Below are 27,746 nucleotides of genomic sequence, written 5' to 3'. Positions count from 1 at the left end.
GAGGTGGGGACCCTAGGGGGAAGTGACCATGTCCTCATAGAATTCCTTTTGAGATGGGGAGGCAAGGAAGCTTGTAGCCAGATGCAGATGTTGGATTTTCGTAGGGCAAACTTTAATAAACTCAGAGACATGATGACTGTCATATCATGGACGAGAATACTGGAAGGAAAGGGAGCATGTGAAGGGTGCACACTACTCAAACAAGAGCTATTGCATGCTCAATCAATGACTATCCCAGAAAGACGAAAACACTGCAGGAGCTCTAAGAAGCCTATTTGGATGAACAGAGAACTTCAAGAGGAACTAAGAAAGAAAAGAAAAATGTTCAGGAAATGGAGGGAAGGACAGAGCTCTAAAGAAGAGTACCTACAGGTTACTAGGCACTGTAGATCAATCAGAAAGGCCAAAGCTGAGAGTGAGCTAAGATTGGCAAATGCTGAGGGCGGCTCAGCAAATTGGCCAAAAGATTGGTAAAAAAGGCAAATGCAATTTTGGGCTGTATCAACAGGGGCATCACATCAAAATCACAAGATGTCATAGTCCCATTGTATACGGCACTGGTCAGACCACACCTGGAGTACTGTGTGCAGTTCTGGAGGCCTCACTTCAAGAAGGACGTAGATAAAATTGAAAGGGTACAAGGGAGCAACAAAGATGATCCGGGGCCAAGGGACCAAGCCCTATGAAGATAGGTTGAGGGACTTGGGAATGTTCAGCCTGGAGAAAAGGAGGTTGAGAGGGGACATGATAGCCCTCTTTAAGTATTTGAAAGGTTGTCACTTGGAGGAGGGCAGGATGCTGTTTCTGTTGGCTGCAGAGGAGAGGACACGCAGTAATGGGTTTAAACGTCAAGTACAATGATATAGGCTAGATATCAGGAAAAAAGTTTTCACAGTCAGAGTAGTTCAGCAGTGGAATAGGCTGCCTAAGGCGGTGGTGAACTCCCCCTCACTGGCAGTCTTCAAGCAAAGGCTGGATACACACTTTTCTTGGATGCTTTAAGATGGTTAGGGCTGATCCTGCATTGAGCAGGGGGTTGGACTAGATGGCCTGTATGGCCCCTTCCAACTCTATGATTCTATGATTCTATAAGCACCTGAAACCTCTTACCCTTGGTTTCATTTGACCAGTCCTTCCCAACAGGTCATCGATATTTGGTCTACTACATTAGACATCTCCTTCCCTTGTGACATCAGTTTAAAGCTCTCCTAATGAATCTCTCCAGGTTTCTGCCAAACACATTCTTCCCCACCTTGGATAAGTGAAGCCCATCCTGGGCTAGCCGGCTCTGTTCTAGAAAACCTATCCCGTGGTCCAAACTCCACCTGCCCTCACCAACAACACAGCCAGCAATTCTTATTATCTTCAGCTCCCAACTCATTTTTCTTCCACTGGCAGGCAGGATCAAAGAGAAAACCACTTGTGTCCCCTTTCATTTCAGCTACCTCCCAAGATCTTCATAGTTAGCCTTAATACATGCAATTGTGTTGATGACCATGTCATTCGTTGTCACATGGATTATCACAAACGAGTACGGAGCCATAGGTTTGATCAGTTTTGGCATCCATTATGGCGTCCATAATATCTTTAATCTTTGCCTCTGACAAGCAACACACCAATCAAATTAGGGGATCAGGCTTAGCCATGGGATGTTCCATGCCCCTCAGAGGAGTCACCAATGACCAGCACTCTTTTTCAAATATCAGTTCCTTATTTCATCATGCCTTCTCTCTGTCTTTAATTTTGTTGGTTTCTTTTCTTATTGCTCCGTCCATCTCCTCTACAAGGACCTGAAATCTATTACTGAACTGCAATGGCTTCAAGCACCGTCCTGCTCAACACCTTCAGGCTCGTTTTGCAGCAGTAAAGGGAAGTCAATACCCCCATTCTCCTTTGTACTGGTCTCTTTATTCCTATTCAGGCTTGCAAAGTGCCTGTCAATGAAATCCTCTCCTTCCTTGATTTCATGCAGAGCTTTAATCCTCCAGTCCCCTAATTTTCTCCTCTAAAAGCCCTATCAATTTACACTTTTGACAAGTGTAGTCCATCCTATCTTCAGGGAGGAAAACAAACATGGCACACCTATTCCAAGTCTCTGGAAATGGGCATCTATTATTGTCTTCCAAATAGATTCCTTCACTAGAATTTTAATTTTAGGTTTAAGTTGTAGAGTGATTCCCAGGCAAAGAGCCACAAGACTCATGCTTCTGGTGAGGAGGAGACTTTAAGCTCATAGAATAGAAACACAGAATCATAGAGTTGGAAGGGATCTCCAGGGTCATCTAGTCCAACTACCTGCCCACCACAGTGACCCCAGTTCACTGGGCTCACAGTGCCACAGCCCAGCACCAGGCCAGGCTTGTAATCCCTCTGCAGCTCATCACTCCCAGCACACACTTAATCAGAGACCACCCTCTTGAAGGTTACAAAACTCCCACTCACCCACAAATACTCTCTCTCTCTCTCTCTCAAACACACACACAGAGCAGCCATTATTATAAGAGGCAAAACAAGAAGGAAAACCTCTTCACAATGCCTGCAATTCTTCACATGCACCTTACCTCCTCCCTAACTGGTCAGTTCCAGTAGTCAGGGAGACTTCAGCACAGTGATTTGTATGGAGAATCATACATACAGGCAGTAGCGGAGAGCATGTGATCCCCATCTTGTGTGAAAGGGAAACCACGGCTAATAACAGGAGAGAAACTCTTTAGCCAGGTTAATGCCCAGCAGCGGTGTTGTCCCAGGAGAACATCAACCAGCCTGGCCAGCATTACTTCCTGAGGTGGCAGAACTCCTTGAGGTAGATGCATGGCTGCCCTAACTGAAGGGACCTTTGTCTTGGTCAGTCTTGCAGAGCTCAAGCCCAGTCAACATATCTGGACACACAGAAAGCTTCTCTGTTTCTGTTGAGTCAAGACCCATGCTGAGGCTTAGAAATCACAGCTCTCTGTTCTAGCTGTTCAAGGACCAACTGTTTGATGATTTGTTCCAAAAATTTTCCAGCTACAGACGTCAAATAAAAATAAAACAAAAATCAGATCATAAAAAGGATGTATTCCTAAAATTGGAAAACAGGAAGTAAGTCAGCAGAAGAAACATGAAAATTAGAATGGCGGGTGGGAGGGGGATGTTTTCACCTAGGTTCTGAATGCCAAAAAATAGTATCAAATGAACCCCCCCCCCTTTTTTTTTAGTATTCTAGCAATAAGGCACTTCAAGTGGAGGCCCTTTTTAAAATCAGCACCCAACCCAATTTACCACTGTTGGCAGCAATAACAATAAAGAAGTCCTGATTTATGACCTTATGACATGGGAACTAACTGGGCCTTCTGTAAATGTCAGCTAAGATCATATAGAAGTTAGTCAGCATTTTTAATATTCTGTAGTAGAAGCCAGAGATTTTGTTATCCTTCCTATTCCAAAGCTTGGGGAGAGATAAGAATCAAGGCTGTCAACCTCCAGCCACCTTGGGGTTCCCACGTCCCTATCCAAGGGATCTTTCAAACAATCTTACCCAGAAGTTCAGAGACCCATGTGGAAACACCTCCCTTATTTTCGGCAAGGTATGTTTGCCATGTCAGACCATATACTGGCTTTGTCACCTTTCAAAGCAGCATTCTCTGAGACTCCCAGATAATTTGGAATGATTAGAATTCAACGCACAGTGAATTCCATCATGCTGGAAGATTCAAGAACTCATCAGCTCCTCTGTAATCTCCACAGCACTGAAGTGCAACTCTATACGCACCTGCTGAATGGGACTTTGTGCCTGGAACAGTATCCTTCGTCCCAGTAGTTCTGCAAAGATGCAGCCCACGGACCAGATGTCGATAGCACTGCTATAGTGACGGCTGCCCATCAGGATTTCTGGAGCCCGATAATACTGAGTGACGACTTCCTGAGTCATATGACGAGATTCGTCTAATTCTTCCACCCTGGCCAATCCAAAATCACAAATCTGGGGGGAAACCAAGGTTTGTACACTTATATGTATGTTACATTTAGAATATTTCTATGCTGCCTTGTTTGAGGTGGCATACAATTAAAAGCACAGTATAAAACACAGGCTATTAGACAACAGCTGTATACATTCCAAAAAACAGAGCAGACTATTAAACCCTTAACTTAAAGCCTTGGTGTTTTAGCCTGGCACCTGACCAAAAGTAAAGTAGGCACCAGGTAAGCCTCAAGTGAATGAATGGTGACAATGGCACATGCCTCACCTCTAACAGGCACAGAGATCAGAGCTTCAGGAGCAGATCTTAACTGGCAGGCTGGACAGTAGGGGACAAGGTACACTGGCCCCAAAGATCAGACATGTGCATGGAAACAGCTGGGTAGCTAATGCAGATCTTTCAGCATAGGGGTGACAACCCTGTAACCAAAGCCTGATAGTAGCCTGGCAGTGACATTTTGAATCAACTAATGTTTCCAAACCATTTTCAAAGACAGCCCCCCACACTGCGCATGACAGTAACCTAACTAGGAACCGATCAGAGCATGGATCACTGTGGCCAGATCGCACATTCTGAGGATCAGCTGTAGCTTTGAACCAGTTGCAGCTAAAAAAGACATGCTACAAGCAACACAGGAGACCTGAGTCTTCTAAGCCAAGACGCCTTGTACAAGCAAAGACTCCTTGTACAAGCACTCCATGTGCAAGCATGAATTAATACTTGGGGTGGGGTGGAGTCGCTGCTGCTAGTAAGTACTAAGGTTAAGGAAGCCTCAGTAGGGGATAAGCAGATAATGGATCTTAAAATAAGAATTTATATTAAATACAAGGTTATTAAAGGACAAACTTTGTATTTTAGTCAGAGCTTGAGAACAGCTTCTCTAGATTCCAGACCTGACGGCAGAGTCTGCCTGGGTAGTGTGCTTTCGGGGGTGGGGTGGGGGGATAGTATGACCGTGATTTCCCTTGGTTTAAATAAAGCAGCTTGTGTCAACTACACTACACCAAAAAATTTTTTTTAAAAGAGTAACAAAATTTTGTGTTCAGTGCTGTATTCTTCAACGTAGTTACACTGGATTTGAAGCAACACGATTTAAGTTAATTTTCCACTACAACAAAACTAACTTCAGTGATAAAGTTAGTTTTTCTTAAAATGTAAGAATTTTTGGCCTATTGTGTTTCTCATTTGAAGCATAAAAAGAATTGCAGGCTTTCTTTTGAAGAAACAGAGAAGCATTTTCAAGCACTGAGAATGAGAAATGCACCAACAAAACACCACCTTAAGGACACAGTTGCTGTTCACAAGCAGGTTCCCCGGTTTAATGTCTCGATGCAAAATACCCGCTGAGTGTAGGTATTTCAGACCTGCAAACAAAAACCAGAAGCTTATCAAAAAGTAAGAGAAGGGAGATGATAGTGTAAAATATCCTATGTCTATGCTGCACCCAGCTGAGATGGGGTGGAGGTTATATGCAGAACGATGGCATATTACAGTATGGTTGGTATGCTCTTCAACTGACTGCAGTGAAATATTGAGAAATACCTTGAAGCCAAAAGACAAGCTGTGTAGAGAACAGTTTCCCTTTCCGATTCCTGTGTGATGTCATTTATCAACAAGGGCAGAGGGCAGGTTGCTTGGGCCCTAGCCCTGAGGAAGAATAAAGCTTCTCCTAATAACCACCTATGCAGCTACTGCACTGCAGAAAGGGCTGGATCCACACGACATTTCCCAACAACAGAGTGGGGTAAGTTCCCACCAATTCCCTTGTTCTGCTACAGATCCCCACCTTGCTTCTCATAGTTTCTCAAGGTCTTTGTTAAAAAAGCAGCATTTCATGGAGATCAGTGCCACCCTCCCCCCCAGCCAGTTGACAACAGAGCCTTGCATGAACAAAACATTTAGTCTGGGTCCATCTTATTAAGAACAAGTGTGTTCAGCGGACCATCTATGAAGATTCATTAAATTACATTTAAAAAATCCCACTCAGCAATGTGCAATGCCCCACATAACAGTGCAATTGCTACCTTATATTCTAAATAGGTAAGTCAGAATATCTTTGAATACTTAAATCCAGTTACTGAATCTGTAAACAGGCAAGATAGATCCTAAATGTGAAATATTAAAATATACCTATCTAGATACATAGATATATAGATGTTGTTGTTAGGTGCGAAGTTGTGTCCGACCCATCGTGACCCCATGGACAATGATCCTCCAGGCCTTTCTGTCCTCTACCATTCCTTGAAGTCCATTTAAGTTTGCACTTAAGATATACAGATAGGGAGTTTAAAAAGCTGAAAACGATAAAAAAGCACTTGTGGCTTTAAGCAATGGATTCTAGCAGTGGCTGTTGCTAAGCAACCACGGAGTTCCAAGACTGATTCAGTCAGTAAAAGGCAGGGGGAAGCAGCAGGGCCCTTCCCAGCCCTATTTTGCCCTTGGGGCTGCCTGGCTTAGATTAGAATCACAGAATCCCAGAGTGGGAAGGGGCCATACAGGCCATCTAGTCCAACCCCCTGCTCAACGCAGGATCAGCCCAAAGCATCCTAAAGCATTAGATTGCTACTGCCCAGGTTGGAAATGCCTGGAGATTTGGTGGTGGAGTCTGAGGAGGGCAGGATCTGAGGAATGGGGAGGCTTCAGATGAATCCAGTGTCACAAAGCCCATCCTCCAATTCTTTTCTCCAGGGCACAGTTCGCTGTGGTCTGGATTCCAGTTGTAATTCTGGGAGATGGCCGGGTGCCACTTGGTCAGCATTCCTAGGCAAGGAAGCAACCTCTGGGTGACTTGATACCACCCGACTGGCAGAATTGAACTAGGCCTGGCTGCTTGCTACTGTTCCTTCACCGTGGGGTGTAGCAGTGGAGAGCTTCAGAGTGGGGTGGAATCCCCATCTCGCTGTGGAAACTCTCTAGACAATTTTGGAGCAACCATGTACTTTCAGCCTAACATACCTCACAAGATTGTTTTGCAGAGTAAAAGAGAAAAGTTGCTTTGATTCCCTCTGCGGGGTAATAGAAGGTATAGACGGGGTACTGAAGGAAGGTATAGATAGTATTGTTGTGGTACAGAACAAAGAAGAGCTGGGGGTTTTACACTCTGCTTTTTACTGCTCAAAGGAGTCTCCAAGTGGCTTACAATCGCCTACTCTTCCTCTCCCCACAACAGACACCCTGTGAGGGAGGAGAAGCTGAGAGAGCTCTGATGGAACTGAGACTGGCCCAAGGTCACCTAGCTGGTTGCATGTGGAGGAGTGGGGAATCAAACCCGGTTCTCCAGATTAGAGTCCACTGCTCTTAGGCATTACACCATGAAGCAAATTAATAATTAATATAGCTTAAGATAGGAGGTAGAAAAAGGAAGTTGGATAAATGGCTGAGAGAGAGACAAGGTGAAATGATATGGAGAGCAAGGACAGACATTGGAAATTGTTCCATTTTCTGAGAAAGTGTGCCTGCACACAAAAGCTCACACCTTGAATAAATCTTTGTTTGTCTTAAAGGTGCCACTGGGCTCAAATGTTGTCATCTCTGAATGTCTCCCATTGAGGGGTCACCATAAGAAGAAGAGTTGGTTCTTATAGGCCGCTTTTCTTTACCCAAAGGTGGCTCAAAGCAGCTTACAGTCGCCTTCCCTTTCCTCCCCCCACAACAGACACCCTGTGAGGGAGGAGAGGCACAGGGACCAACCCATGAAGTACCCTAAACTCTTGTTCTCTCTGCACCCCCTGTATTATACACACCGCCCTGGTTGAATAACATGGCACATGTGCTTCCAACCTTACTGTTTCCCCTCTACCTCTTTACTACCCTCTATAGGGGCACTATTTGCACTAGATTATTTCACGTTCCAATGGAACGGTAGAGGATTGGTTTAGTTTTTTACTGGTAGATACAAATCTATTTATAATGTTTAAGGTTGGCTTTTTAATGTTATTATCAATTCAGTTAAGGAACCAATTTGTACAAGCCAATCTCTAAGCCAGGAATGTTGGATTTTTTACTACTAACCCAACTCTGTATTCTACAATTTTTAAAAACTGCTCTTAATGTTGTTTTAGTTCATTTATTGTAAGACTAGCAAGAAAGCCCATTGCAACCAGGAATGCAATGGGCGCTAGGACCCAGGGGACACCAGGAGGTGCTTTTTTTTTCTGCTGCGTGGAGCTGTGAAAGGCTCCTACAGGGTTTTTTTTTTTTCTGCTGCTTGGAGCTGGGAAAGGCTCCTACAGGGTTTTGTTTTCTGCTGCTTGGAGCTGTGAAAGGCTCCTGCAGGGTTTTTTTTTTCTGCTAGCTCTCGTGGGCGTGCCGGCTTGGAGCTCCTACAGGGGTTTTTTTTCCTGCTGCTTGGAGCTGGGAAAGGCTCCTTCAGGGTTTTGTTTTCTGCTGCTTGGATCTGCGAAAGGCTCCTACAGGGTTTTTTTTTTCTGCTGCTTGGATCTGCGAAAGGCTCCTACAGGGTTTTTTTTTCTGCTGCTTGGAGCTGTGAAAGGCTCCTGCAGGGTTTTTTTTTCCTGCTAGCTCTCGTGGGCGTGCCGGCTTGGAGCTCCTACAGGGGTTTTTTTTCCTGCTGCTTGGAGCTAGGAAAGGCTCCTTCAGGGTTTTGTTTTCTGCTGCTTGGATCTGCGAAAGGCTCCTACAGGGTTTTTTTTTTTCTGCTGCTTGGATCTGCGAAAGGCTCCTACAGGGTTTTTTTTTTTCTGCTGCTTGGATCTGCGAAAGGCTCCTACAGGGTTTTTTTTTCTGCTGCTTGGAGCTGTGAAAGGCTCCAGCAGGGTTTTTTTTTTCTGCTAGCTCTCGTGGGCGTGCCGGCTTGGAGCTCCTACAGGGGTTTTTTTTTTCTGCTGCTTGGAGCTGGGAAAGGCTCCTTCAGGGTTTTTTTTTCTGCTGCTTGGATCTGCGAAAGGCTCCTACAGGGTTTTTTTTTTTCTGCTGCTTGGATCTGCGAAAGGCTCCTACAGGGTTTTTTTTTCTGCTGCTTGGAGCTGTGAAAGGCTCCTACAGGGTTTTTTTTTCTGCTGCTTGGAGCTGTGAAAGGCTCCTACAGGGTTTTTTTTTTTCTGCTGCTTGGAGCTGGGAAAGGCTCCTACAGGGTTAATTTTTTTCTGCTAGCTCTCGTCGGCGCGCCGGCTTGGAGCTCCTACAGGGTTTTTTTTTTCTGCTGCTTGGAGCTGGGAAAGGCTCCTACAGGGTTTTTTTTTTTCTGCTGCCTCTCGTGGGCGTGCCAGCTTGGAGCTCCTACAGGGTTTTTTTTTCCTGCTGCTTGGAGCTGGGAAAGGCTCCTACAGGGTTTTTTTTTTCTGCTGCTTGGAGCTGGGAAAGGCTCCTTCAGGGTTTTTTTTTCTGCTGCTTGGATCTGCGAAAGGCTCCTACAGGGTTTTTTTTTTTCTGCTGCTTGGATCTGCGAAAGGCTCCTACAGGGTTTTTTTTTCTGCTGCTTGGAGCTGTGAAAGGCTCCTACAGGGTTTTTTTTTCTGCTGCTTGGAGCTGTGAAAGGCTCCTACAGGGTTTTTTTTTTTCTGCTGCTTGGAGCTGGGAAAGGCTCCTACAGGGTTAATTTTTTTCTGCTAGCTCTCGTCGGCGCGCCGGCTTGGAGCTCCTACAGGGTTTTTTTTTTCTGCTGCTTGGAGCTGGGAAAGGCTCCTACAGGGTTTTTTTTTTTCTGCTGCCTCTCGTGGGCGTGCCAGCTTGGAGCTCCTACAGGGTTTTTTTTTCCTGCTGCTTGGAGCTGGGAAAGGCTCCTACAGGGTTTTTTTTTTTCTGCTGCCTCTCGTGGGCGTGCCAGCTTGGAGCTCCTACAGGGTTTTTTTTTTTCTGCTGCTTGGAGCTGGGAAAGGCTCCTACAGGGTTTTTTTTTTCTGCTGCCTCTCGTCGCGCTAGCGGCGAAAGGCTCCTCCGGGGGTGTTTCTTTTTTCTCTGCAGCTTCTCGGCGGCTGGAGTCTTGTGTTGTGTTTGCGGCGGGGGCTTCCTTGGGGGCCGGCCTGACGCGGCGAGAGACGCTTCGCGCCTCTCACCGCGTCAGGCCGGGAGCAACTGCGAGCCGCACTGAGCGCGGCTCGCAGTTGCTGGGGCTGGGAATCGGAGGGACCAATCGGCAGGCGCTTCGCGCCTGCCGTTTGGTCCCTCCGGTTGTCTGTCATGAGGAAGGGTCCAATCCGGACCCTTCCTCATCCCGGACACATCCCGCCCCAGAACCCCTTACTGTTTTATTTAGTCCGTGGCGCCCGCGGCGCCACGGGCGGTGTACAGATGTTAAGGCCAGTGGCTACAACACTAAATAAATTACTGCCCAGCCAGAACTTCACTCTGCCTTCCGCTATCATGGGAAGCACCATGACTGGCTTGCACAGCTAATACTGAACGTCAGGGTTGACATTTATATCGTTGGCACGATGAAAACAGGCTTTCAAGATGCAACTGCTGGGCAGTGGGGAAGCAAGGAAGAGAAATAACAACGTTTGACATCACACAGCACAGACATTACCTCTTAAAATCTGGTAAAGAAAAACTTTGACATGATCCGAGCTGAGAGGTTGAGGAGAGACGATAATCTTATGAAGGTCGCTTTGCATCAACTCTGTGACAACGTATCTTCGTGATGATGGTCAAGGAAAGCAGAGAACAAGAAGCAGGGCAAGCCAATCCATGTGGAGCTCTTGCTGGCATGGGACAGGGGGGCTATTGCCACTCACCCCACCGTGCCCTGTCCCCCTGCCCCAAGTGCTGTGGAGCCCAGGCAGTTCTGAGGGGGAGCCCGCCCACCGTGGGAACCATGCCGTGGCATAATGGGCTCTTCCCCGTAAACTTTATAATGAACTTCTTTGGGATTTAATCTATTCCACTTTAAATTTATTTAAAGAAATTAAAAATAACTTACTTTGCGTCCATGTTATCCACATTTTCATATTCCTCTTTTAAAATGCTAGGACATTTGCTAATAAATAGTTGCCAAATAAATACATTTTGAATTATCACCACACTGTATTCAACAATACCATGAAGAAAATCCATGCAATTCAGGGGAAAGTTTTGCTGTATGGATTCAAGCCTCCGGAGCACTAGGGAAGTTGTAACTGCATCAAGCCTTGTTATGGAGCTCCTTTTAAACTAAGGATGCAACATTAGTTGATATTTTTGGTCACTTGAAAAGGAGCCCCTGCTTAACCAAGACAATTTTAAAAGCATGCTAATTTTAATGGCCGAAATTCAGGGAGAAACAATTGCACTTCAGCCAACTCCAGTGCAGGGTTCTACAGGGGCAGTCCTCTCCCCAACATTATTTAACATCTTCATGCACCCCCTTGCCAGACTGATCTGGAGCTAAGGGATTAGGTGTCATCAGTATGTGGATCATAGAATCAGAGTTGGAAGGGACCTCCTGGGTCATCTAGCCCAACGCCCTGCACTATGCAGGACACTCACAACCCTCTCGCTCATCCACTGAATCAGCCTCTCAAAAGATGGAGGAAGCTTGTTCCACTCAGAAACCGCTAAACCTGAGCCTCCATTGAGAGGGAAGCACCCAGGATCACGCCCAAGTTCCTGGTGGAGTGAGCCACTGATAGCTGCATTCCATCCAGGTTGAACGTACAGTACGAAAACAGAAACGTTCACAATGAAAAATCAGCAGAAGAAAATAAGGAACCTTTTGAAGGCAATATGTTTGTAATAATGTACACAATGAATTTCAATTCAGTTTCTTTTACAATTCTTTTATAGAATCATAGAATCATAGAGTTGGAAGGGGCCATACAGGCCATCTAGTCCAACCCCCTGCTCAACACAGGATTAGCCCTAAGCATCCTAAAGCATCCAAGAAAAGTGTGTATCCAACCTTTGCTTGAAGACTGCCAGTGAGGGGGAGCTCACCACCTCCTTAGGCAGCCTATTCCACTGCTGAACTACTCTGACTGTGAAAATTTTTTCCCTGATATCTAGCCTATATCGTTGTACTTAAAGTTTAAACCCATTACTGCGTGTCCTCTCCTCTGCAGCCAACAGAAACAGCATCCTGCCCTCCTCCAAGTGACAACTTTTCAAATACTTAAAGAGTGTTACCATGTCCCCTCTCAACCTCCTTTTCTCCAGGCTGAACATTCCCAAGTCCCTCAACCTACCTTCATAGGGCTTGGTCCCTTGGCCCCAGATCATCTTCGTCGCTCTCCTCTGTACCCTTTCAATTTTATCGACATCCTTCTTGAAGTGAGGCCTCCAGAACTGCACACAGTACTCCAAGTGTGGTCTGATCAGTGCCATATACAACCAAGTGTGGTCTGACCAGTGCCGTATTATAAACCAGAAGGAACAACCATAACAGCTTCTAGATAAATTCCATTTTCATTGACTTCGTGGTTGAATCCTCTCAACCAAAAACAGTTTGTTGTATCAAAGGTGGCAAAATCCTATCGCCTTTCGTTATATTACTCTTTTAATATTTAATATTGACCAGCCATAGGCTCCCTAGGGTACTGTGGGGAATGCTAGTCAACAACCACTCCTAACCAATGAACTCAGAAGGGCATCTGGTCAGACATCCATCAGGAGATAGAGCTGGGTATCATCCAGAGCTTGGTCTGTTTAGCCTGGAGAGGACACGACTGAGAGGGGATCTGATAGCCATCTTCAAGTATTTAAAAGGCTGCCATATAGAGGATGGAGCAGAGTTAGAATCATAGAATCATAGAGTTGGAAGGGGCCATACAGGCCATCTAGTCCAACCCCCTGCTCAACGCAGAATCAGCCCAAAGCATCCTTAAAGCATCCAAGAAAAGTGTGTATCCAACCTTTGCTTGAAGACTGCCAGTGAGGGGGAGCTCACCACCTCCTTAGGCAGCCTATTCCATTGTTGAACTACTCTGACTGTGGAAATTTTTTTCCTGATATCTAGCCTATATCATTGTACTTGTAGTTTAAACCCATTACTACGTGCCCTTTCCTCTGCAGCCAATGGGAACAGCATCCTGCCCTCCTCCAAGTGACAACCTTTCAAATACTTGAGAGGCTGATTCTGTGAAGGCTCAAGGCGGTGGCATGTTACAGTAGATGAGTGATAGGGTTGTGAGTGTCCTGCATAGTGCAGGGGGTTGGATTAGATGACCCAGAAGGTCCCTTCCAACTCTATGATTCTATGATTCTAGTAGACAAGACTAGTGCAGTTGGCATTCTAACATTTTCACCAAGCCAAACTACTAGAGCCCTACATGTCCCCAGAGCATCTAGCCACAGTGATCTATATGATGGTCACCTCTAGACTGGACTTCTAGAACTCACTCTCCGCAGGTCTACCCTTAACCTTGATCTGGAAATGCAGAATGCAGTGGCCAGGGACTTCACAGAAACACCATGGAGGTCCCACATCCAGAAGCCTCCAGCCGTGCGCTGAATCGCATTCTTGCTTCTGGCAGGCCCAAGGACAGAAATGGCACATCGATAACGCGGCGAGGCTGACCCAGGGCCCAGCAAAAGCCTATGGCTGGCGGCACAAATTCCTGCGGCCCTCTGGCGGGCCCAGAGATAGAGTTGGTGCATGCTGGAGGCAACGAGGCTGTCTGTGGGCCATGCAGAAGGCTGCGACGGCGGGCGCGTATGCAGGCTGCCCTGGGCTTCTGGCGGGCCCAGGGACAACCCCGCCACATGTAAGACGCGGTGTGGCTATGCCAGGGGCTGTCAGCAGGCTCCAGGCGGCCGCGGAGTGCGCAGGGACAGCATCGCCGCATCCATGACGGAGCGAGGCTGTCCCAGGGGTCTGCAGGAGGCTCCAAACGGTGGTGAGAGGGGCGGGGATTCCGCAGGGGTGAGAGCTGGGGGGATGGGAGCAGAAGACGGGGATGGGTGGGTGCGTGGAGAGGGGGATCCATGACAGAGGGGGGAGGGCGGGGGCGACTTGAGGGTTTTTTTGGGAAGGGAACGTCGCGTGGGGCAGGTGGTAGCATTGCTGGGTAGGGATGTAGGGTGTGGGGAAGCTGCCGCAGAGCGGCAGCGGTTCGCAGGGGCAAGGGAGGGTGGGAGGAGGAGGATCGCGGAGGGTCGGTGTGTGTGTGTGGGGGGGGGTTAGGGGGTGCCCTTACCTGCATCGGCGGCCAGCAGGGACGGAAGGTAACCGTCCACGGCTGCTGCCGGCACCTCCTGCCGGCTCAAGGAGGGCCGCAATGGCGGGCGGTAGCGGCAGTTAGGACCTTAGCAGCGGCGCAGGGGAAAGGCGGGTTGTGAGGCTTGTGAAGCTCCCCCCCCTGCCGGACAACATGGCTGCCTCAGCGGGAGGAAAGGAGCAGGGCCGCCGCGTCAGTGACACGGCGGCCCTGCTACTTTCCTGCCACCCCCCCTACAGACACACAGTTCCTTGGTTCGGCGCTGCGGCAGCCCTGATCCTTTCCTGCCGCCAAACCTTCGGAGTGGGCAGTCAAGGGCGGGCCAAGTGGGCAATGGGGAGCTGCAGCCAGGTTCAGTTCGCGAGTGATGGATCTGATGGCTACTCCGGAGAACGCCCAGGAACGGCGCTTCTTCTCCCGCTTCCATTATGAACTGGCAGTGGGTGAGGACGCCTTAATGTGCCCCTGGCCTCCTCTATGCATTTCCACCTCAACCGGTCATCAGCAGACTGCTGAACTGGATAAGGAGGGAGGGGGCCACTATGATTGTTGTAGCCCCCACACTGGCCCAAAGGTCTGTGGTTCTCGGAACTCATCCAGATGGCAACGACACATCCATGGACAGTCCCATGCAAGGCCAACCTCCTGCACCAGTGTCCAATCCAGCACCCAGACCCAGAGTGGTTGCACGTGGATATTGAGCGGCACTGCTTACAACACTTAGGCCTCTCTTCGGAGATCTTCGAGGTCATGGTTCAGGCACAGAGACCATTGACCAGGATGATCTACAATCACACATGGGCGTCTTTCCGCAGACAGGAGGTCGCCAATAAAATCGACCCACTGAGACCTTCCTGCAGTGACATCATCTCCTTCCTGAATACTGGCAGGAAAAAAGGTCTTCGGGCCAACACTTTGAGCAGACAGGTGGTGGCGATCAATGCAGTCCTGGGTCTGGGGAGTCACAACTCCTTCTCTACCAACACTTATGTCAAGCCTTTCCTCAAGGGTGCCGCCAAATTGCACATTTCTGTTGTGCACAGATTTCCTATCTGGAGTCTCCCTCTAGTACTCTAGACATTCACAAAACCCCCTTTCGGAGCCATTCGACGGGTGGAGTTGAACCTTCTATCTTGGAAGGTAGCTTTTCTGGTCGCCATAACATCAGCCAGATGTGTGTCGGAGATTGCCGCCCTCTCAGCGCGAAAAGGGTTCTGCACCTTCAGACGTGACTCCGTGACCCTGCAAACTGACCCAAGTTTTACACCTAAGATGAATTCCCAATTTCATCTGCAGCAACCTGTGGCTCTACCATCGTTCTTCCCAAAGCCATTGAACCAGCGGGACAGGATCCGACACATGCTGGACATGCACAGATACGTGCACCAGGTAGACAGCAGACCTCTCAAGACAAGTCTGGCCTACATACTTCGGCCTCTACGCCTCTCAGTAGGGAATCCCCAATTACCAGTACCTGTTTCTTGGTACCCTTGGGAACAAACCTAGAACTCTCACCTGTGGGGTCCTTTGAATTATTTCTTAGGCTTTGTGGGGTCTGTGGGGGAGAAGTCCTAGAACTTATCTGTGGGTCCCTGTGACTTGTTTCCTGGTCTTTGTGGGGGCTTGCTCTTTGTGGGGAATTGCTCATGCTTCTGTGTTCCTGAATCAACATATTCTGGCAGATCCTTAAAACGATCGCTGAGCATCAATGGGGCAGAGCTTCTCCTTATTCTTCTACTCCTATGCATAGCAGCCTTCCATTTAATACCCTCCTGTGTTTGGTGCTCCCTCCTCCTGCACTTGCTCTCTCAAGAGGGCTTTATGAGTTCTGTCCATGAACTCTTCACCCTCCTTTATATATTGCGGTGTGTTCAAGTGTTTCTCTAATCCTTGTACCTTCTCCTCCAGTAGAGCCACTAATTTGCACTTGCTGCATGTGTAAAAGCTGTCCCCCCGAAGTAGGAAGACAAATATGGTGCAGACGGAACATGTCACTACCTCAGATCATTCAGTCTTCATTACACTTTGATCCATCCAAAACGTCTCAAACAGTCCTGTACTTCACTGAATCCTTTGGCTTGAACCGACAAGGAACAGCCAAAAGCCAAGAGTCCTTTAACTTTTGTCCTTTGACTCCTTACAGAATCTTCTGGCTTGATCCAGAACCCAAGAATCCTTTGGGTTTTGTAGTACTAGTGCGCGCCTCAGGCAAGCAAGAGCCTTTTATAGCACAAAGGCCACTCAGTAGAGGGCGGAGTTAGCAGTCAGCTCCTGAGATCCACTTCCTCCTCTACCAGCTCCCAGCTACAAGTGTTGATGCCTCTAGCAAGCAAGAGTTAATTTCAAGGTTTTGGTATCAACCTTTAAGGCCATACACAAATTGGACCCGGCATATCTATGGGACTGCCTGTCCATATAAGTCCCCTGGAGAGCACTTTGGTCAGCTACAATGAACCAACTGGTAGTCCCTGGCCCCAAAGACTGTCTGGCCCCGACAAGGACTGAATAGTGCCATTTGGAAGGCTGGCACACAATGAAAAGGAAGCAGGTGCTGGTGATATACAGCAGCAGTTCAATAATGCAAAATTCAGCATCCCCTTCCTGCTGACATTTAAGGAGGGGATGTAAATTTGTGGCAGAAACATCAACAAAGATATTTGCAAAGAGAAAGAAGAAAACCAATGTGCTAAGCCAGAACTCTCTCAAGGAGCCTGCTTACTTCTCTCACGTATCACTAGGATGGGGAAATGGCTTTAAAAGGCACCTTTAGAACTGCAGATAGTAACTGTCTGTTTGCCTATGTGATATTTCAGCTGTCATTGATAAAGGGATTAGATATAACTGCAAAAAGAGCAAAGAGGGAGCCTGATGACACTGCCAAGGTGAGCACTCTGGGGTATAAGCCTGGCTGTTAGTTGTTGTTCCATCTACAAAGAGCCCTCGCCAACAGAAAATGCTTGCTAATATTGAATTTGAACCTTCTTTCCCGTAATTTGAACCCACTACTCCTAGTTGCAGTAACCTACTTGGTGCTTCTTCAACGTGTTTAATTTTTATGTAATTAAACACAACTATCATATCATTGCTTGCCTTCTTCTTCTCCAAGCTACGCATGCCCAGCTCTCTCAGCCTCTCCTCATAAGGCCTGGATTCTAACCCCTCAACCATTCTAGCCGCCCTTCTCTGAAGACATTCCAACTTGCCAATATCCTTCTTGAACTGTGGTGCCCAGAACTGGATACAATCCATCCTCAAATGCACAATAAAATCAGAGTCCATTCAGGCACCTGTAAGACCAACAAAGATATATTCAAGGCGGGAGCTTTCAAGTGCCAGCACTCTGCCTCAGACTAAGAACTGATCATCATGACAGGAGGAATATATAAGCAAAGGTTAATCCTGTTACATTAGTAAACTGTAGCCCATTCCGCAACAGGATCAATGTGGCAAATTGGTTTCAGAAAGAAAAAACGCAATTTTAAATAGTTGAATTCGTTGTTATGCATACCTGCCATTGTAGTGGAATCCAGTTGTGTTTCAATCGTTTCCCACAGGTTTACAGTCTCGGCAAAAATCACTAGGAAGGAAGCGATATTTGCCGAGCTTTGTCCCGCCCCGGCCATCAATCAAACGAGCAGCCAATGGGCGGCCGTTATCATGCTCCCGAAAAGCCCCTTTCCCTTTAAGGCAGGTTAAAAAAAACACACACACGTTGCAACGAATCTGTGTTGATTCGTTGCAACGGAGAGACCCATCTAGCTGGCAGGTGGCGTGTGAGCTGCCATTTCATTGTTGCCACGCTCCCCCGAGTGAAACCCCCCCCATGAACGGGCGCAATTTTCAGCCGAAAAGAAAGGGAACCAGCAAACGGAGCTGTGTGGTGCTTGGTGACTTAAAACAGCTCTGTGGAGGGACTGCAGCCAGGGAAACCTTGTTGGGTGAATGAAGGCTCACCGGTTCGTTGCTCTTCGCTTGCTCCAAAAAAAAAATGGCGATCGCTTCGCCGGAAGATCAGAGGAGAGAGCCAGGGGGAGGGACTTTGCTGAAACCGCAACAATGGTAAAGCACAGAAATTTTTCACTAGTGTTGCAGATTGGTTGCAAGAGTGTAGCGCTTTCCAGAGGGTGAATCCACTTTTTGGGATTTCCCTGGAAGCACTACAACGAAGCGTTTTTTGCTGATCGGTTTCAGGAGTGTGGCAGATTGTGTACGACATTGTGCATAACTGCATTTTAGTAGCGATTACAATTTGCCACACTCCTGCTACAATTAATCTGTGCGGAATGGGCCTGTGTCACAGCATCCACACATAGCCATATGATAACTCCCTGAGTTATCATATGGCTATGTGTGAATACTGTGACACAGTTTACTAATGTAACAGGATTAACTTTTGCTTATAGTGTGAGTGATACATTTATTTGTATATAGCCATAGGCCTTTACAAAATATAAAATACAAATTTATAAACAGTAAAATAGAATAAAAAGAACTGTATAAAAATATAAAATTTAAGACCAAAGAACTGAAACAGCACACATGACTACAGAGTGCCAGAGCCTGCCTTAACGGTAATAATGTTTGCCCTTGTTTTCCTTGCAGTCAAAGCAAAAAGCGGTTTTATATGTTACTATATCAATCTGATCAGATAAAAGATTGTTTTTTCAGCAACAGAGGGGAGGTTAGAGCCCCTTAAGATTTCATTGAGGAATTTGGCCCTGGGTTGAGGGTATGTAGTCAAACATGTAGTGGGGTAAATCCTCCAGAGCTTGTGCACCACAAATACAAAAACACTGTTTTTTTGGTGTACAGCTAAAACAGCCAAACTTTTGCTTATATATTCCTACTGTTATGATTGGTCAGTTCTTATTCTGATAAAGAGGGCTTGCACTCAAAAGCTCACGCCTTGAATAAATCTTTGTTGGTCTTAAGGGTGCCTGACTGGACTCTGATTTTATTGTGCTACTTCAGACCAACACGGCTACTCATTTGAATCTATCCTCAAATGCAGTTTGAGCCACCTGTGGTCCGAATCCAGCACACAATTTTGCATCTGCTTCATCAAGGAGTTCTAGCTGGTACACCATGGCATGAATTAAGCAACACAGTGCAAAAAATGTGACATTTCTTAAAGATCTTAGGTGCAGTGTTGCTTGTCAATGATGCACTTACAGAGACATGTCAAAAGTGTTCTGCAGAGCTATCATACAGTACTTTTCTCCCTCCCCCCCTGCCCCCCACTCCCTGCCCAGGAGAGCCGGCTGGTATATACTGATACCCATTCCTCATTTTATCATCACAACAAAGCTGTCAGGTAGCCTTGACTAAGAGCACACTATTAACATCCTTGCACCTTTTAGAGAGGTTTTCCCCCCTATCCCATGTTTGCCTGTCTGCCTCCCTGTCACATGTTTTCAGAATGCCACCTGCAATGCTCTGCATAATGTCATTTGACTCTACCACCTAAATCCTCCTCAACCTCAATCCTGAGCAGAATGTCTCCCAGATGTCTCATCTAGTTGCCATGCCAACTAAAGCAGCTTAAACTAAACAAGGTCCCAGAATGACACCTGCATGGCTCCAGGTCAGTTGTGCCTTTCTGTTAAAGCTTTCAACCAAAGGCTCAGAGGTGCCATTAACTCAAACAGGAACTACTTGATGATTGTCTCTGGATAATTTAACAAATCCACCTAAAAACCAGAGCAAAAAGCAGGACTTGCTTGATGGTCCCTTTTCTAAATTGCTCTGATCACTTAAGCAGTTGGCACCTGGAAGGGCCAGTGCTTTTTAGTTGAGAGGGAAATTTTACCCCCCCCCCACACACACACCCTTAAAGTTGGAGCTCTCCTACATTTAGGGGGAAAGTATCACAGCTAGAAGACAAAGGAGATTGCTCTGGCAACAACACCAAACTGAACCTAACCCAGCCTAGACAGAATATATGTTGATAGCATACACCAATTTGGTTCAGAACAATCACCAAAAAAAAACAAAGAAGGTCCTTAATTTGTGCTGGCTGGGAGACTTGCTGTAGTTAAAAATTATGCCACATGGACAAAAGCAACAACAAAAGGCTTAGAAATCACAGCGTGTTTCACACTTCCCTTTCTTGAGTGATGACAAGTTAAGTCCTTCACAAAGCATGTTTTTCTTTATCAGATGGCAAAAAATTGAAGAGGCAGTACCCTTCCAATATTATTTCCAAAAGTGATGAGGGAATAGGCCCAAGCACAAAGGTAGCAGCACATTCACAACAACAAATATCAACTCTCTAAAAAGCAGCGACTCAGGCGGCCATTCCAAGATGTCAACGCCCTCTCGTGGGAGCACAGATGGGCAGGAAAATATGGCGGCTGCCAGCATGGAACTGTGCTCCAGCCAGCACCACAGGTCCCGCGAGAGCTTCATGTCCCCTAAATCACAGCCCCAGTGGGAGAAGTCGGGGTGGGGGGGAGCAGAATGCCACCCAGACACTCGGGCTCCAGCAGAGGATGGGAGGAGCTGCATGAGGATGAGGAGTTCCTTGACTTCCTGTGATGGCGCAGGTTTAAGGCCAGGGGGCTGGCTGGCTGCCAGCCCCTTACCACCACGCAGCCCCAGGACGGAGGAAAGGAACTGGGATGCAATCTCCAGCCCTGAGCAACTGGAAGAAGGGAACCTCCTTTCTCCATTGGACTACTTAGACTCTAAGGACTCAGAACAGGAGGATTTGGATATCAGAAGAATGGGGGGGGGGCTCTCTGGGCCTCAACCCCACTCTCGTGCCTACAGAAAAAGGCAGGAGTATAGACAACAATTAGTTTCTGAAGACAGATCTATTCCCTCCTTGGGGGACATCCTCTCAGACAGGGAGGAAGGTGAGCTATCGAGGGAGGACACTGCAGTGCCAAATGACACCTCAACGCATCTGTTCCAGGCAGATCTCCTCCAGCGCCTTCTTCCCAAGGTCATATCTACCCTTAAATATGACATGGAAATTTAAAAAAAAGCCTTGCTCCAAGGCATCTGCCAACTTGGACTCTAGGGGCTTCAAGAAACCCAGACCTGTACCCATTTCCCAACAGTTTTGAACACCTTGACAGAAGAGGCCATGGAAGACCTGAAAGTCCCCCTTGTTGATGTACCTATTGTCGCCATGCATTCTGGGGCCATCCTCACCAGGGATGGAGAGAATGTGCTCAAGGACTCAGTGGATCATCGCAACAAACAGGCACTGAGGAAAACTTATGAAGCCTCATCCATGACCATCAGAGGTTTTGCTGCCCTTTTTTCACTAGGGCCATTGTCACCTGGATAGATGACATGCTCAAGTCCACCGTTCTGGCCACGCCATCGGCCAGACAGACCGTCCTGAAGATCAAAAGAGCGGCAGAATTTGTGGCAGATGCCTCACAAGACACCATCCAGTTTTCTGCCTGAGCACAGGCAGCTAGCATCGCCATTAGGCACAACATTTGGCTCAAGCACTGGAAAGTGGACACCACATCCAAAAATACCCAGTCTTCATCCAAGCTCTCAGGCAGAGATTGCAGAATTGAACCTGGACCTGGTGGAGACAATATCTGGGTCAGGAAGAGAAAATTCAGGATGGAGTCATAGAATCATAGAATACTAGAGTTGGAAGGGACCTCATGGGTCATATAGTTCAATCACTTGCACTATGCAGGACACTCAAAACACATCCACTGTAACCTGCCACCACCTTAACTCTTCACAGAATCAGCCTCTCCATCAGATGGCTCTCCAGCCTCTGTTTAAAGATTTCCAAAGATGGAGAACCCACCACCTCCCGAGGAAGCCTGTCCCACTGAGAAACCACTCTGTCAGGAACTTCTTCCGGAGGTTTAGATGGAATTTCTTTTGAATTAATTTCACTCAAATGGTTCTGGTCCATTCTTCTGGGGCAAGAAAGAACAACTCCATCCTATATATGGCAGCCTTTTAGATATTTGAAGATGGTTATCAAATCTCCTCTCAGTCTTCTCCTCTCCAGGCTAAACAGACTAAGCTCCCCAGGGGGAATGCTGTGGACATAGTTTATCTTGATTTCAATAATGCGTTTGATAAGGTTCCACATGATATTCTTATTGACAAGCTGGTAAAATGCGGTATGGATCCTAATTCTGTCAGGTGAATCAGTAACTGGTTAACAGATTGTACCCAACGGGTACTTGTTAATGGTTCAGCATCCTCTTGGAGAAGAGTGACAAGTGGAGTTCCCCAGGGATCTGTCCTGGGGCCTGAGCTGTTCAACATATTTATAAATGATTTGGATGAGGGTTTAGAGGGGATACTTATTAAATTTGCAGACAAAATTAAACTGGGAGAGATAGCTATTACAACTGAAGACAGCAACAGAATACAGGATGATCTTGATAGGCTTAAGAAGTGGGCTAAACTGAATAAAATGAAGTTCAATAGCGACAAATGTAAAGTTCTGCATTTAGGTAACAAAAATCAAATGCACCAATATAGGATGGGGGAGAATTGTCTTGGCAGTAGCATGAGTCCTTGCACCACATCTTCCAGGTCCTTCAGCAAGCAGATATCCTTCAGCAAGCATCCCGATCAATTCAGACTCTCAGTGATACCTCCGCTCTGTCCCTCCGGGCTCTCCTCTGCACCTCACGTCTGTATCTCATGTCATGGTCGCTCTGGCGGCACATCTTCGACAGCTTTGACTCCACCTGTACCCATATCTCGATGACCTGCTCCTGAGGGCGAAGGACACCAACTCCTTGCAGAGGGTCACACAACTGACTATGGACTTTTCACAAAACATGGTTTCCTCATCAATGAGAAGAGCCACTTGTAGCTGTCACAAGTCCTGCAGCATCTTGGGGCCACAACATGAACCAACATGGTGAAGGTTTTCCTACCTGCGGACAAGCAACTCAAACTGATACGCTTCACGTCACAGGTCGTTGCGGCAACCCACATGGACCCAATACAACTGGCCGCCCTGCACAGCCTGGTGATTTCTACAATTGACATCGTGCCATGGGCACGGCTTCACTCAACGCCACTCCAGTGGGCCCTTCTTCCCTTCCAACGTGAGATAGCGTGCAGGAGATCCAGGAAAGTAGTCCTGTTGACACACCTTTGCCAGAAACTACGCTGGTGGACATGCGCTCATCACTTGCAGCGCGGGACAGACTTCCTTCAGCCAGCACAAGTGATTCAGCCAGCACAAGCCAGCAAATGTGGCTGGGGCGCGCATTGCAGCAGTCAGATGGCGCAGGGGTGGTAATCACCCCTAGAGGCCTAGTGCCGCATTAACTGGCTGGAACTGCGGGCGGTACATCTGGCCTTCAAGGCCTTCCTTCCCATGCTCGTCAACACCCACATGCTGATCCACATGGACAACATGATGACGAAGGCCCACATCAACTGTCAGGGAGGTACATGATCCTGAACTCTTTACCTGGAGGCTCGGTGCCTACTCACCTGGGCATAGACACCTATTGACATTCAAGGCAGAGCATCTACAGGGCCTGGCAAACCACCAGGCAGATTGGCACAGCTGCCAGGACCAGGACCCAGGAGAGTGGGTTCTTCATTGGGACATCTACACCCAAATTACTGACAGGTTCGGTTCGCCAGTGATGGATCTGATGGCTACTCCGGAGAACGCCCAGGAACGGCTCTTCTTCTCCCGCTTCCATTACGAACTGGCAGTGGGTGAGGACGCCTTAATGTGCCCCTAGCCTCCTCTATGCATTTCTACCTCAACCGGTCATCAGCAGGCTGCTGAACTGGATAAGGAGGGAGGGGGCCACCATGATTGTTGTCGCCTCCACACTGGCCCAGAGCCATTGAACCAAAGTCGCACAATGGGTAAAGCAGTACATTGCGAGGGCGTACATAGTGCAGGGGAAAGCCCCGCCACGGAGGATCACAGCCCAGTCGACACACTCTGCTGCGGCTTCGGCAGCCTTCTGAGCCAGAGTCCCAGTGACTGTGATCTGTCGTGCCGCAACTTGGTAGTTGTTCTCCACCTTCGTGAGACATTACCGCATAGACCAGATCGCCTCGGACGAGGCAGCTTTGGGCCAGCAAGTTCTGGCCATCGCATCTCAGGACTGAGTCTTTTTATTCACCCCAGTGAGAAGCTCTAGTATAGCTAACCATCTTGGATGACTTCAGCCCCACTGAAGGAGAACAAAACACTGGACTCACCTGAAGTTTTCTTCTCTTCTCTTCAGTGGGGCGAAGTCATTCACTTCCAACCCAAGAGAGAGCATATTTGAGCACCAACAACGGCCTCCAACTCTCCACCATAGAGAAGCTTCTGTCTACTCTCCAGGCCATTAGAAGGGAACCTTGATGACTCTACTGAGACAGAGGAATATCGCAACTCCATAATGAGCAGCAGGGCTTGGACAAATACTGGCTGGTAAGGCTCGGGTAGCTCAAGAAGGCAGCTCTGAGACATTTGCATTTGAATGACCTACCTGAGCGAGCAGAGGCATGACCTAACCATCTTGGATGACTTAGCCCCACTGGAGAAGAAACCGTCAGTTGAGTCCAATTTTCGTTCAATACCTAAGACCCTGTTTTGATTGCTTAAATCAGGCATAGTCTACTTGTGGTCCTCCAGATCTCCATGGGTGACAATTACTATGAGCCTCTGACAGCGTTTGCTGGCAGGGGCTCATGGGAATTGTAGTCCACAAACATCTGGAGGACCACAGGTGGACTACCCCTGGCTTAAATGATTACGAATTGTGAGAAATAAACTTATATTTTGAATTTTTGAGACTGAGGACATAATTATATACAGCCTCCAGATTCTCTTATGTAATATGCCTTCGGTATCTTATTTTTAAGACATTCCCATCCATAGAATCACAGAATAATAGAGTTAGAGGGTCATTTAGTCATCCAACCCACTGCACAACGCTGGAACTGACAAACTGACCACCCAAAGTAACCCTAATTTCATGTCATAGAATCATAGAATCAGAGAGTTGGAAGGGGCCATACAGGTCATCTAGTCCAACCCCCTGCTCAACGCAGGATCAGCCCAGAGCATCCTAAAGAATCCAAGAAAAGTGTGCATCCAACCTTTGCTTGAAGACTGCCAGTGAGGGGGAGGTCACCACCTCCTTAGGCAGCGTATTCCACTGCTGAACTACTCTGACTGTGAAAACTTTTTTCCTGACACTATCCTTTGGCTACTGCCATCTCTAGATGTGCCTAAACCCTTTGACCTGTGGGGAAAAACAGATGTAAAATAGGCACTAAGGCTTTCTGCTTTCTCTGTATCTTCCGTTAGAGTTTGTCCATCCTCACCCAACAGTGGGCCTATTGCCTCCTTTACTTTACGTTTGCTCCTCACATAACTGAAAAATCTGCCAGTGAGGGAGAGTTCACCACCTCCTTAGGCAGCCTATTCCACTGCTGAACTACTCTGTGAAATTTTTTTTCCTGATATCTAGTCTATATCGTTGTACTTGAAGTTTAAACCCATTACTGCAGCCTCCTCTGCAGCCAACAGAAACAGCATCCTGCCCTCCTCCAAGTGACAACCTTTCAAATACTTAAAGAGGGCTATCATGTCCCCTCTCAACCTCCTTTTCTCCAGGCTGAACATTCCCAAGTCCCTCAACCTATCTTCATAGGGCTTGGTCCCTTGGCCCCAGATCATCTTGGTCGCTCTCCTTTGTACCCTTTCAATTTTATCTACGTCCTTCTTGAAGTGAGGCCTCCAGAACTGCACATACTCCAGGTGTGGTCTGACCAGTGCCGGATACAATGGGACTATGACATCTTGTGATTTTGATGTGATGCCCCTGTTGATACAGCCCAAAATGGCATTTGCCTTTTTTACCGCTGCATCACACTGCCTGCTCATGTTTAGTTTAAAATCCACAAGTACCCCAAGGTCTCGTTCACACACAGTGTTAACTAGAAGCGTATCCCCCATCCAGTAGGCATGCTTTTCATTTTTCTGACCCAGATGCAGAACTTTACACTTATCTTTATTAAATTGCATCTTGTTCTCATTTGCCCATTTTTTCCATTGTGTTCAGATCTTGTTGAACTCTGTCTCTATCTTCTGGGGTATTTGCCAGTCCTCCCAATTTGGTGTCATCTGCAAACTTGATGAGTAGTTCCTCCACCCCCTCATCTAGATCATTAATAAATATGTTAAAAAGTACCGGGCCGAGCACCGAGCCCTGAGGTACCACGCTACTCACCTCTCTCCAGTCTGATGAAACACCATTGACAACAACTCTTTGAGTGCGGTTCTCTAACCAATTCCCTATCCACTTAACTATCTGAAAATCCAGATTGCAGTCCTTCAACTTATCCATCAGAACATCATGGGGAACCTTGTCAAAAGCTTTACTAAAATCCAAGTAAATGACATCAACCGAATTTCCCCGATCCAGCAAACCTGTTACTTGGTCAAAAAAGGAAACCAGGTTGGTCTGGCAGGACCTGTTGGAGACAAATCCATGCTGATTTCCTTGGATCACCAAATTGTCCTCCAGATGTTTGCAGATTGCTCCCTTTAATATCTGCTCCATTATCTTCCCCACAACAGAGGTCAAACTCACTGGTCTGTAGTTTCCCGGGTCATCCTTCCTCCCTTTTTTGAAGATCGGAATAACGTTTGCTCTCTTCCAGTCCTCCGGGACATCTCCAGTCCTTATTGAGGTCCCGAAGATGATGGACAAGGGCTGTGCAAGTTCTCTGGAAAGTTCTTTGAGTACTCTCGGGTGCATTTCATCCGGACCAGGGGATTTGAACTCATCCAGTGCAGCTAAATGCCTCTCGACAACCTCTCTATCCATGTTAAACTGCCACCCAGACACTATCCTTTGGCTACGGCCATCTCTAGATGTGCCTAAACCTTGTTGTGAGTCTGTCTGCCTTTGACAGTAAGTCAAGACTCACAATGGAATTTCGTTTGAATTTATTTCATCCCATTGGTTCTCGTCTGTCTCTAGGATAGAGGACCGCTTCCTGTGGGACTCCACAAGTAAGCTGTCAGCAGTTTGAAGTTCTCTCTCCTATTGCAACCTTCTGTCCATAACCCCGGAGTACGGGGTGTAGCCCCGTATTCCAGCTAAGAGCTCGTGGTCGACTGTGTCGAATGCTGCTGAGAGTTCTAGTAATATCAGCAGCGCCAACCTGCCTCGGTCCAACTGGCGATGGAGGTCGTCCATCAGGGTGACTAGTGCCGTCTCTACTCCATGGCCTGGCCGGAAACCAGAGATGGGTCTCAGACCAAAATTTCTTCCAGGAATGCCATTAGTTGATTTGCAGCAGCCCTTTCTACCATCTTCCCCAGAAACGCTAGTCTTGAAAAAGGGCCTATATGAAATGTCCAGACTCTATTTTGGCTGTACTCTTTTGTTTTGCTGAATACTAAGAATACAAGCAATTAATGAATTAAAGTACTTTATTGAGAAGCCATCTTGCCATTTCTTTTCTTCTTTTCTGCACTCTTTTTAGCCTGGTTTTAGGTCAGGAGATGAGATAGAGATAGCACAGTTGGCTTCAGCTGATCATTTTAAGATTCAGTTTTACTTTGTAAGTCACACTGAGTTTACTATAGAGTTATCCAATCAAACAAACCTTGATTTACAAGTATCTCCATTCTATATCCAAGTTTTTAGGACAATTTTAACTGCTTTCTGAAAGCTTTTTGGCAATTAGAAATGCTTCTCTATGAATGCATTAGAAG

General features: G+C 47.1%; 1 protein-coding gene across 6 annotated transcripts in view; it reads right to left on the bottom strand.

The window, feature by feature from the left end:
- NLK (nemo like kinase) overlaps positions 1-27,746 on the bottom strand; it is a 229,295-nt gene that overhangs the window by 58,495 nt on the left and 143,054 nt on the right. For all 6 annotated transcript variants that reach the window (XM_077312415.1, XM_077312416.1, XM_077312413.1 and 3 more), the window contains exons 4-6: positions 10,444-10,550; positions 5,238-5,323; positions 3,752-3,961 (exon numbers count right to left, since the gene is read on the bottom strand). In XM_077312415.1, the coding sequence (XP_077168530.1) occupies positions 3,752-3,961; positions 5,238-5,323; positions 10,444-10,550 (403 nt within the window). The remainder of the gene's footprint in view (positions 1-3,751; positions 3,962-5,237; positions 5,324-10,443; positions 10,551-27,746) is intronic.

Source organism: Paroedura picta, chromosome 15 (assembly GCF_049243985.1).
Source record: "Paroedura picta isolate Pp20150507F chromosome 15, Ppicta_v3.0, whole genome shotgun sequence".
Lineage (NCBI taxonomy): Eukaryota > Metazoa > Chordata > Lepidosauria > Squamata > Gekkonidae > Paroedura > Paroedura picta.
Note: the sequence above shows the minus strand (reverse complement) of the source record. Positions and strands in the feature narration are given on the sequence as shown.